At 28.9% G+C, this 13,338-nt stretch overlaps 1 protein-coding gene across 1 annotated transcript; it reads left to right on the forward strand.

Moving 5' to 3' along the window:
* Window positions 1–630: 630 nt before the first annotated feature.
* Window positions 631–2,209, forward strand: LOC112510174 (trihelix transcription factor PTL-like). The gene is made up of 2 exons (XM_025115496.1): window positions 631–995; window positions 1,090–2,209. Exons 1-2 carry the CDS (start codon window positions 688–690, stop codon window positions 2,024–2,026), a joined length of 1,245 nt encoding a protein of 414 aa, XP_024971264.1. The 5' UTR covers window positions 631–687; the 3' UTR covers window positions 2,027–2,209.
* The last annotated feature ends 11,129 nt before the right edge of the window (window positions 2,210–13,338 follow it).

Genomic DNA, 13,338 nt, shown 5'->3' on the forward strand with positions numbered 1-13,338 from the left:
TAAACAACATACGATCAGTGGTTTTCAAGGTTATCAGCTTTTTTGTAGTTCTTATTTGGTTATACGCTTATCACCTTTTTAATTTTCACTACAACAAAATTGGGTTTATATGACGTCAAAACTTTCTAAATAGACAATTTTATAAGACAAAAAAATAAAACAGAAAATTAAGTCCGCCAACCATAACCCGACACTTGTAAATCCCATTTTCTTCAAGTTGGTTTTTTTTTTTACGAACACGATGTGATTAAGCCAACTAGACAGGCACCTAACACGACAATGTGTACCTGATTTTTCTCTTATACTGCTATACGTTTCTCTTAAATAGCTCAGATCAGATCAAAAAACCCTTTTGCACAGTCTTCTACAACGTGTTGTCGAGTTACAGATATCGGGTTCGGTTCAATTAATATACGCGATTGATATAAAATCGTACGTAAAAAAAACGTGTTACATAAGTTTATAGTACACGTCATTAATTAATGTAACAATTTTTAAATAAATTTAATAAAGAATTTATATATATAAAAAGGGTTCATATATGATCCACACCTTTTATTCAACCCTATTTCAAGAAAAGAGTCCAATCCCACAAGCTACATGGACCATGGCCGGTACGGCCAGCCGGAATTCACCGCCGCCGGCAACTCAAGACTCCATTTTCCGGTACCGGAAGTGCCATTTTACATGCACCAAATGCTAAACCCTAATGATCCACCACAACCACCAGCTCATACTTTTCATGACAACGCCACCACCGTCTCTCCGCCTACTCCTCCACCGCCGCCGTATTTAGCTCAAACCGGATGGAACGCCGGAGGCGGAGGTGTGATCAACCTGAACCATCGTACAAACAGTTATGCAGCGAGTACAACCATTCGATGGCCACGGCAAGAAACACTTTCGCTTCTTGAAATCAGATCTCGACTCGATTCTTGTTTTCGGGAAGCGAGTTCGTCGAACCATAAAGCCCCTTTATGGGATGAAATCTCCAGGTACAGTCAACGCCGGTGTCCGCCATGGTCAACGTCCATGATCATCTCGATAATTGAATCTTGTTAACCGTTTCTTTTGGTTTCTTGATTGCAGGATTATGAACGACGAATATGGGTACCAAAGAAGTGGTAGAAAATGCAAAGAAAAGTTCGAGAATTTATACAAATATTACAAGAAAACTAAAGACGGGAAAGTTGGCAAACACGACGGTAAACATTACCGGTTTTTCGGCCAACTCGAAGCCCTTTTCGGAGATCAACAACGTACGACGGTGGCTTATCCGATCAGCCAATCGAATTATTCGTCTGAATATGGAACGCCATCGAATGAGAAGAACCGAAGAACCGACTACGAGTTCGAAACCGATGAATTCATTGCTGCGATTCAGGATTCGATTGATTCTCAGCTTTCGAAACTGATGGTTAAACAAGATGAATGGGGGGAGAAGATTTTGTGTGCCATCGATCGTAAAGACCAAGAGAGGGTGGTTATGGATGAAGAATGGCGGAAACGGGAGGCGGCTCGATTGGCTCACGAATACGAATCTTGGGCTAACCATGTGGCTCGAATCGAGACTCGCGACAAATCGTTACTCGATGCTTTGCAAAACCTAATTAGGGTTAGATCGAGAGGGTCTAGTTATCGGGACATGGATCCGGTGGCGAATCCGAAAGGAAACGAGTGCTCGGATCATCGCGATAAACGTAAAGATTGGAGTGAACCCGAGATCTCTAGCTTGATTCATATACGAATAAACAAAGACGGTAAATTTCGAGATGGCGATCAAGAAGACGGGGAGAGAATTTGGGAGGAGATCGCTTTCGAATTGTCTCTTTTGGGATACAATCGAAATGGAATCGATTGCAAAGAGGCATGGGAAAAGCTTTGTGTCGACTTTAACAAGTCGAAAATGGAATGCGAGATCGTGAGCAAAGAGGTTTCTTCGAGAACAAGCAACGCGGTGGACGATAACGACGATCGGAATAGTTGTCTCCGAGCAATGACGATGAACATCGACGGCGAACGTTAGTCGGAAACTATGTAATCAGTCCGATCAAGGTAGGTTAAGTTGTTGATTTCTAAATTAGAGAAGTTCATAGGATGATCCTTTGTAAAATAATGTCTGTGTTTGAGAAGATTGCTTTCGAATGCTAACCCTAAACTCGTGATGCTGGGTGTGTTTGGTGTCCAAACAGGACGTGATAGAACAACTGTTTAACGTTTGGTAAGATAAATGATCAATTTATCTCTAATAAGTTGTTTATTTTGAATAATTTATGTAATTTATTAACTTATAATAGAATAATTATTTTTTATAATGGAATATATAATTTGAAAGTTCACATCAAAACAATTAAAACGACACAAAATAAAAAGTTTATATAGTTTTCAATTTTTATTTTTGTCTCTTTTCTACATTATTTTTTATTATTAATATATAAATAAGTTACATAAATTAATAAAAATATAGAAAGCGTATAAAAATAATATTTTGAGGACGGTAAAACGAAAGTTTAATAAACATAAAATACAATAAATAAAATTTAATTAATGAATAAAATGTAAAAAAAGATATATATATTTGATGTTTTAAAAGAGAATTTAAGTTTTATTTTGATGTTATATTGATAAAATATAAGTCTGTTCCACTTGTTCCACGGAGTAGGGGTGGAACAAGTTTGTTCCACTTTGTTCCATTTTGTTTCTGTATGTTTCATATAAAAGTCATACCGAATATGGGACAGGGATCCGTGTCCTGTCAAGTATACCAGACGTAGACTAAACCCTAATCATGTGATGTTTCTATTTTTGACACCAAACTTTTGAATCTTTTATGTGACATGACACTTAAGTATTATGTTTTATAGTTTTTTCCCCAAAATGTTGTTTTCTTTAATAAATGAAGTGAACGTTTGACTACTTGAAATTGAAACTAACCTTCATGGCTTAATCATTAGAGCAAAATTGGTTTTTTAGAACGTCTAAAATGTCTGATAAATTATTTTACAGGACTTACGTTTATTTGATTAAACCAAAAAGTATCAAATCTAAAATGACTGTATAACAGTTTTAGACATTTTAACGAGTTTTTATATTATCTATTTTACATGGTAATATTTGTAAAAATATATTAAAAACAGAAGTGTCCTATAAAAAGATGAATTTATATGACATTTATCAAAAGTGTCTTATAAAGTAGTTAATTATAACAGGATATTTTATTTTCAATTGTCCAAAAATATTTGTTAAAACGTTCAAAAACGTCCTATAAAACATTCTTGTAAAACCAATTTTGTTGTATTGAAACGAGGAAGTTAAGGGTGAAATTATCTATTTGGCTTAAAAATTATATGATTCTTTTGCAATAGTACAAAGTAAAAGGGTCGTTAATGAAAATTTCCTTTTTTCTAGGTGACTCAAACCTACATTACCAAAATTTACATTTTCATCCCAGAATGAATATTTTTTTTTCAAAATTGGTCCTCGATTGCACTTCGTAGATCATTGGTTAACCATGTGTTTCGAAATGACGTTTGTTAAGTGTATTTTAGTAACCCGTCTTAACTAATTCGTTACTTGTGTCTTAACTTCGATCTCATACAGATTCGTAAATAAATATTAACATTTGTTTTTAATACAAAGTATCGCATTAACAATTTACATGACACTTTTACAAGTGTTCTATAAAGTCATGTTTTTAAAGAACACTTGTTTTTATATGACATTTTCTTCAAAAATGATGTCCTTTAAAATTGCTAATGCGATGTTTTATATTAAAAGTGTCTTAAAAATTTGTTAAGATGTTCAAAAACGTTATAGAAACTTATTACAACGTTTTTAAATATGATGTTTTATTTTTGGTCATATATATAAATAAAATCTTATAAAACGGTCTATTAAGATGTTTAAAATCTTTTAACGTCCTATAAATCTTATTTTATTATAATGTTATTATATTAAACTAGAAGGGTACTCGCACAATGCAACGAGATATATCTTGATTTTAATGTTTCGTTTTATATTTTGAGTCTATCGATGTTATAATGCAATATGTGGTTTTGAGTATTGTAATTTTGAAAAAGATAAGCAATATTAGTATCAAATTAACTATTTAAAGAATCTTGGTTTTGTGTAATTTATTTAATTCAAATTTTTATTATAATTTAATTAAAATCTAATAACGAACTAATTTATTTTTAGTTTAATAAAATAATTTTTTAAGATAATAATTAAGTATTCGGTTAGAATTCAATGATTATTTTAATTGTATTTTATATATTTTTTATTTAAAATGATGTTTATCATGTATTTGATTACTTTTATCTGCAATTAGTTACACGAATTCAAACATGAAGCTTTAATAAGATGTAATCATACATATTATACTTGTAATCTTGAATTTAAAATAATATACATTAATAAACAATATTTTATGTTTAAAAAGTGGTTTTTAAGAGTTTTTGTCAAATGCTTTATAATATAGTATAGATAAATAAAATTAATATCAAATTATATTTATATATTATAATATAATATAATATAATTAAAAATAATAATAAAATTGACATAAAAAGTCGTTTTCTAAGATACAAATTGAACACAAACACACGCAACGTAGAAAACACCAAAAAACGTTGTTGTTGGCACCCAAAAGTGAATGACTTGTCGTTTCTAATTTCCCTGTTACACGTCACCATCCATGTTTCAGTACTTTTTTTTTATTTTATATTATTTATAAAATGAAATATCTTTTTTTTCACAATTTTTTATTCATTAATTATTATAAAATTTTAATACAAGTTTATTTAACAAATTCTCTATAATTTCTTTAAAATAAAAAATGAAAAATTAAAATCTTTAAAATAAATTACATTTAGCTTCAACAGATTCTTTAAAATTTCTCTGAAATAGAAAATGAAAAGTCAAAATCTTTAAAATAAGTTACAATCAACTCCAACAGATTCTTTATTTTAAAATTTTCGTCATTAATTATCTATACTATATTGTAAAACATGTGACAAAAATTATTAAAAATCATTTTTTATGTATTGAGTATTGTTTATTAATGCATATTACTTAAAATTCAAGATTACAAGTAAAGTATGCGTAAGTACAACTTATTAAAGCTTCATGTTTGAAATCGTATGACTAACTGCGGATAAACATAACCAAATACAGGATAAACATCTCTTTTATAAATTAAAAAATCTAAAATATAATTAGGATAATCATTGATTTATAACAAAATGTTTGATTATTTTTTTATAGAAAATTTTATTCAAATGGTTAGAGCATGCAACATGTTCTCTATAATTTCTCTAAAATAAAAAATAATAAGTCAAAATATTTAAAATAAATTACATTTAACTCAAAGTCTCCAATAGATTCTCTATTTTAAATTTTGTCATTAATTATCTATACTATATTGTAAACATTTGACAAAAACTCTTAAAAATCATTTGTTATGCATGAAATACTGTTTATTAATGCATATTACTTATAATTCAATATTATGAGTAAATTGCGCATAAATACAACTTATTAAAGCTCTATTTTTAAATTTGTTTAACTAATTGCAGATAAACAAAATCAAATACAGAATAAACATCTTATTTTAAATATAAAAAATTAAAATATAATTAGGATAATCATTAAGTTTTAACAGAATATTTAAGGGAAAAGTACAATAAAAATCAATGGACTTTCTTGTTTGGAATGATTAAGTTCTTGGACTTTTTTTTGAAACAAATAAGTCCTTGGACATTCCAAAACATGTTAAATAAGTCATTGGACAATTTTTGGAACAAATAAGTCATTGGACATTCCAAAAAATGTTAAATAACTCATTGGACAATTTTTGGAACAAATCAGTCCTTGAACAATCCAAAACATGTTAAATAACTTCTTGAACTTTTATAAAACATGTTGGATACATTCTTATGACTTGTACAACTAGTTAAAGTGGTAAAATAGTGAAAAAAATTCTGAAAAAAACCCCAATGAACATTCATATTTTGAACGATAAAGTGGTAAAATAGTGAAAAAAATCCGGAAATATATTTTGTCAGTGATTTTTTAAACAAAAAATAAAAAAAAAATAAGAAATATTATTTTTAATTAAAATAAATTTCATCAGTAATCTTTTTAAATCTTTTTTTAATTTAAAAAATCACATACATGATATATATTTTTTTAATTAAAATAAATTTAATAATAATTATTATTTTTTGTTTGAAAAATCACTGACAGAATATATTTTAATTTTAATTAAAATAAACTTTATCAAAAATCTTTTTTAAATGTAATTATATTTTTGTAAATGTAAGTACTTTTTTGTTATATTTGTTTAATTTTATAAATTTAAATACTTTTTGGTTCAAAAAATATTTAGGGGCTTAATCGTTCAAAATATGAATGTTCATTGGGTTTTTTTCCCGATTTTTTTCACTATTTTACCACTTTAACTAGTTGTACAAGTCATAAGAATGTATCCAACATGTTTTATAAAAGTTCAAGAAGTTATTTAACATGTTTTGGATTGTTCAAGGACTTATTTTTTTCAAAAATTGTCCAAGGAGTTATTTAACATTTTTTGGAATGTCCAAGAACTTATTTGTTTCAAAAATTGTCCAATGACTTATTTAACATATTTTGGAATGTCCAAGGACTTATTTGTTCCAAAAAATTGTCTAATGACTTATTTAACATGTTTTGAAATGTCCAATGACTTATTTGTTCCAAAAAAAAATCTAAGGACTTAATCATTCCAAACAAGAAAGTCCATTGGTTTTTATTGTACTTTTTCCAATATTTAATTATTATTCTTATAAAAATTATATTATTAAAAAAAATAAATTACTTTGTTATTAAACCTAAATTAGATTATAATAAATAATTGAACTAAAAAATTATATAGAAAACAAGACGTTTTAAATAATTAATTTAATAATAATATCGATACTTTGTTTTTTATTTATATTTCATTCAAAATTAAAAATATTATCGTTTTCTAAAAATTACATAAAACCGCATCATATCGACAGAGAAAATAAATAAAATGGAACATTAAAATCAAGATGTATCTCAATACATTGCACGAATACCCTTATAATATTATTTAAATATTCTATGATCACAATACACTTTATAAGAAAAAAAAACTTTATATAAAATGATAGTAATGCAACTGTAATTAGTAGAATTAATAAAAATTAATTTCTTTCGTTTCTTTAGAGTTCTAGAACAACAAATTGATTTTTCTATTTTAAAGAAGTTGTTGGAGATGCTCTTACGACTTTTACCTGATTAACATTTACTTAAAATAGATGCTTACCAATAATCTTATAATATCATTTTACTGAATGAAAATATGTCAGAGTGATAACTCTTACTTTATTAATACTGGTGAAAGACCCCTAAACTTTTGAGTTATTCCAAATTCAAATAGATCATACTAGTTTTGTTTTTCTCATCACATTTTATATATATATATACATATATATATATATATATGTACATATATATATATATATATGTGTGTGTGTGTATTTATATAGAAGAAGTATAATTTGCAAACCATGTTATTTGTACAAACCGTACAAACTTCATTCAACCAATCATAATTTTTCATTCGTTCATTTTTTTTGTAATTATGAGAGGTTGGTTAATCATTTTTATTGTGAAATGTGTTAATCATGGATATTTTTATTTTCATTATTTTAATTTTAGAGAAATACATGAAACAATTTTCTTAAAATTTCATAAGTATTATATGAAACAATTTCATAACCATATATGAAACAACTTCATAAAAAAATATTATATGAAAGAACTTCATAAGATTAAAAAATTTCATAAATTTCTTTTATAAGATTAAACAATGAAATCGACTGATAAGAATGGTTTGTACGGTTTGTATGAATATAAATGGTTTGTTTTTTATCGTTCCTCTATATATGTATATCGGAAACTTCTCTAAGAAATAAATGTTAATTTAATGATAAATTATCATTTTTTTTAACGATATTGTGTCTGGCAATTTGGTCGAAAGTATAAGTCAACGAGAGGTTGGAGCTATGGAAAGGTGGCGCTGGAAACTCAGTGTATGTGAATATGTTGTCTAAGACAAAAAAAAATATATACGATGCATTTCAATTTTCAAGGGGGAGGGAGGTCTAGAAGAGGAGTAGATGTCAACCAGAGGCACGCAGTATCTTAAAAAGACAGTTTCAAGTATACATGTTCCATAATTCAATGAAAGGGTGATTTTTTGGACTGAGTTGAGAGTTTCTCAAATATCAGATAAATTCCAATATCATATAAATTGAGGGATGTGAGATTGCGTACGTATGGGCTTGTTTGTAGGATACCAATAAAGTCACCAGTGACGAAAGTAGAAAGAGTGACGACTGAGGGTGAACAATTAAGGTGGAGGTGGTAGCCTTAGACACTTCTGTAGACATTCCCTCTCACAGGAGTACTTGAAAACGGAGGACCGGGTAGTAGACTAGATGTGGGTTATTGGACCTACTTTGGTGGTATAGATCGTTTGTGCCACTGTATTATTCCTCCGTCGAAGGGTAAAAAAATTTAGATTTGTGAAAGGTGCAACCGTATTAATCTGTTATGTACCACCATATGTATTTTAAAACTACAATGAGAACAAGTTTTATTTGGTATAGTTGGTTTGCAAGGCTCTTATTCCACCCCAAATCCAAGTTCGAATTGTGTTAGCGTCATTTTCTTAGTCAAATGGTGTCACCGATAGAAAAACATTTCGTATATTTGTTTCTTATAGTCAAATGGTGCCACCATTTAAAAAAATTTCCCAATAGTTTTTTCTTATAATCAAATGATGTCACCGTTTGAACAAAAATAGTTATGGGTCCGTCCCTGACCCCCTCGTCGTTTTTCTTCTTATTTCTCTTGTGTTGCATAGTAGAATATAAAATCTAATAACAGTTATTGCACAAAATCAGTATGCAAAAGGTTAACATGTGAAACAGTATTCATGTAATAATCTGAAACTCAATCATTTCATAAGAATAAACATAAAAGAAAACCATGTACCTAATTCCATTGATAAGCAGTTGACGGTGTTGAATTGATTGGTTTTTCTGAATCGATCCACACCCTTAAAATTTAAGATTACAAGCTAATGGTACAGATCAGTTACAACATTTTAAAGCTTCGCTTTTTTAATTTGTGTAAATAACTTATATAATAAAACATATCATTTTAAAATCTATAATATTTTAAAGAGTAAATTACATATTCGGTCCCTCGTGAATACCTTCTTTTTGGTTTTTATCCCTTGAATCATAAAGTACAATGATGGTCCAAAAATCGCGTTACGAAACCCAAATAAGTCCCTCCCATTAACTCCGTTAATCTAGGTTCCATTAAAAAGATGAAAATGCCCCTCACATGAGGGGTACGTCACTGGGTTAACGCAGCCCAGACTAACAGAGTCAACAGGAGGGGACTTTTTTGGGTTTTGGAACACGATTTTTGGACCACCAGTATACTTTATGATCTTGAGGGACGAAAACCAAAAAGAAGATATTCATAAAGGACCAAATATGTAATTCACTCTTCAATAAATTTCATAAAATTTGACATCCATCTCAATATAATATTGTTGGTTTCTTTTTACAAAAAAACGTTTTCTCATACATTAAGTACCATTGTGTGATGTATGTTTTTTTCAAAGGCAAAGACAGTAATATTAAAAAGAAAAAGCCAATGTACAAGAAAACGACAACTACAAATGCTACACGACGCCAAAAACGAGCTGAAACATTTCGAAGAAACCTGAAACCCGACTAAAGTGGACACAGCGAAAACCAAACAACGACAGAACCAACCAACGTTAATAAACAGCCAACACCAAATAACATTCTTTAAAATTCAAGAGTACATGTTCGTGTTCTTAGGGGTGTTTGATTTAATCAGATGAATGAAAATGAGAATGAAAATGGGAATGAATTTTCATTCCTCTGAATTTAACCCGGAATCAGAATTCGGGTTTATGAGGGAATGATCTCATTATATTATATAAAACTAAACAATTTATTTTATAACATCTCTAACCAAACATCCCTTAAGGGTTGTTTGACAATTGTTGAATGGTTTGGTGCAGAATGATTAGGTGGTCAGAATGATTAAGATACTCTTATGATATAGTGTAAAATGAAATATAATTGTTTGTTAATTGTGTACAATGAAATTAGGGCTCTTAATGGTTAAGGGAGATCCAGTATACAAAATCATTCAGAGGGTTTTAGAATCATTAAGAGACAAATTCTTTTTTGTCAAACAAGATTCACCTATTAACGATTCAGAGGTTGCCTCTTAATGGAACTATTAAGTGGTAAACAAAGTACCCTTTTAATTTAAAAATCGAGATGTACATCATTACGTATACAGATACACTTCTAGTATTATTAAAAACAGCTAAAATTACATGAACATATTTATCTATTTAAGAAGTGTAAAAAACCAAAAAAGGAAAGAAAGAAAACGTTACGCCGTTAGTTTTAACGGTAAGTAAACGGCATCGTCCTTTATGAGAATGTGATTTGACGGGAATGACGTGACGGAAATATATTTTCTTTTTATTGTGCATTAAAAGAGAGGCTGCCCCACCAACGCCTTTCACCGTTTTTCTTGTTGACTCAATTATTACCCTTTTATTTAATTTCATATATTTTTCATAAAATAAAATATTACAAATTAATATTAGAAATATATGAAATTATTGTACAGTAGAAGAATATTCATACAATGTAACGAAATACATTTCGATTTTAATATTTTATTTTATGTCTCTATCGATATAATACCGTTTTATATAGTTTTAAAAAAGTAATAATGTTTCTATTTTTGAATAAAATATAAACATAAAGATATCATAAAACTTTAAAAATATATATATATCGATATTAGTAACAGTGGGTATCAGGACTAGTTTATACGCAACAACTAAGACTATGTTTGACAAATTAGATGATAAACTAGCTATTAGTTGATAAGTTAGCTGATAAACATATCAAATTTAACAAAAACTACCTGATAAACTAGATAAAAATGTAAAATGATAAAAAAAAAACAGTTGAAAAATTAGTCAATTACAACATTTCATGATATAATTAAAACAAATCATTAATAATATAATATTTAATACGTCGTAGGGCAAACCACCGCCTCTCAGGTCTCGACCTGAGCTACCATGAGTTTAGAATCTTCATCGAGCCCGCTGCAATAAGGTATTGCACTATCTCGCTTCTCTAAAGCAGCAAACTCTCACTTCGTTCGCTCAGATAAAGTCTCAGAGATAGAAGGCCGTTCAAGCATAATCTGGTGGCAGGCGGGAGCGGGTACGAGAGCTTGACCAGGAACAAGATAACGAGAAGTGGATTTGCCTGGAATGTTGAGGAATATTCAGAAAGGCATTTCGGGAACAAAAGATTCCCCTTTTTATGTGGAAAAGGATAACACAAACAGGATGATACAAAAAATTAAATAATATAATATATCAATTAAATTAAGTTCAAATTGATTATTATATGTGTTAGGGGCTAATGAGTTGGGTTAATCAGGTTAAAGACATTTGAACAATCTAATCTAGTGTCTGCGGTTTGAAAATTTTCAATCTAACTTAACCCAACGCAAACAAAAGTGCAACTCAGCCCAATCCCAAAACGTAAGGGTTGGTCGGGTTGATGTTTTGATACCTATTTTTGGGGGGGGGGGGGGTTAATTACAACCCATGTAAAATTCTAACAAACTTTACAAACCGATCTTGGACGTCAATCTAAATCTAATCTAACAAATATTTGATTTTATTTTGTTTCCTAATCTAAAGTATTGATCGTTACAAATGAACTTTATCATTTTTCATATATGTCTCAATCATAATTGATGAATCATGATAATAGTCCATAGATATCTCAATTGTTTCCGAATATAATGGCTTGTTGTGGTTGGAAGAATTACATGGTTTGTATTTGAAACTATCTCTCTATATATATACACACACACACACACATACAAACATATATACGGTTGGGTTCACGTGAGACCATCATATTTCGGTGAGATCAGTTAGACTATATTTTTATATTTGAAACTTCATAGTAAAAACATTGCTAATATAGAAAAAAATTGAACTTTCACAATGCTTTTGTTGTGAAGTTTCAAGTGTAAAAAAATGGTCTCACGAGTCTCACGAAAACATGATGGTCACACATAGTCTCAAGTCTTTCTCTCAACCACTCTCTCTCTCTCTCTCTCTCTCTCTCTCTCTCTCTATATATATATATATATATATATGTGTGTGTGTGTGTGTGTGTGTGTGTGTGGGGGGGGGGGAAGTTTAATTGAGAAATGGTAAGTATTTGATAAGTAAAGAAAATGATCATAATCTTTCATATGGTTAAGATTGATTAATAATTGTTACTTTGACTGGTCAAACTAAAAATAAAAGACCAGTTTTACAACTTTTATACACAGATGTCAAACAAATGCATATGTGAACCCATAGTTCATACGTGAATTAGTTAATTAGCTTATATGTAAATCAATTAAATAGTTCATATGTGAATTACACGGGTACACATATGAACATATAGTTCATATGTGAATCACACGAATTTATATATGTACTAATTTTGCCGCTTATTTGTAAAAGTTATGAAACTACCCTATCTTTTGCATATTATGTAAGGAATTATCCGGTGTTTCACAATCAAAACAGCAAATCTTAACCAAATGAATGACGATGATCACTTATCTATATCTCAAATGAACATATGGCTATATATATATATATATATATATATATATATATATATCAAATGCAAACCAAACCATTTATACAAACCCTACAAATAGTCAATTTCGTTGTTTAATTTAATGAAATTGTTTCATATATTTCTCTAAAATTAAAATAATAAAGATGATAATATCCATGATTAACATTCTTCTCAATAAAAATGATTACTCAACCTCTTATAATTACAAAAAAATGAACAAAATAAAAAATTATGATTAGTGGAATGAGTTTTTACGGTTTTTACAAATTAAGTGGTTTTCATTTGATCACTCCCATATATATATATATATGGGAGAACCCCTGTGATTTACGAGAATGCGAAAACAACCCAATAACCATATATTGTGATAAAAAATAAAATTAAAAGATTTTTAAAACTAAAATTGAAATTTAAAAAGATTCAGAAAATATTAAAATTAAAAGGGTAATAATGGAAATGATATCATAATATCTTTTAATACGATTACACGATCATGATTATCATTATCTAATAAACGGTTAATCAT

This window comes from Cynara cardunculus (assembly GCF_001531365.2).
Source record: "Cynara cardunculus var. scolymus isolate 2C chromosome LG 3, CcrdV1, whole genome shotgun sequence".
Taxonomy (NCBI): Eukaryota; Viridiplantae; Streptophyta; class Magnoliopsida; order Asterales; family Asteraceae; genus Cynara; species Cynara cardunculus.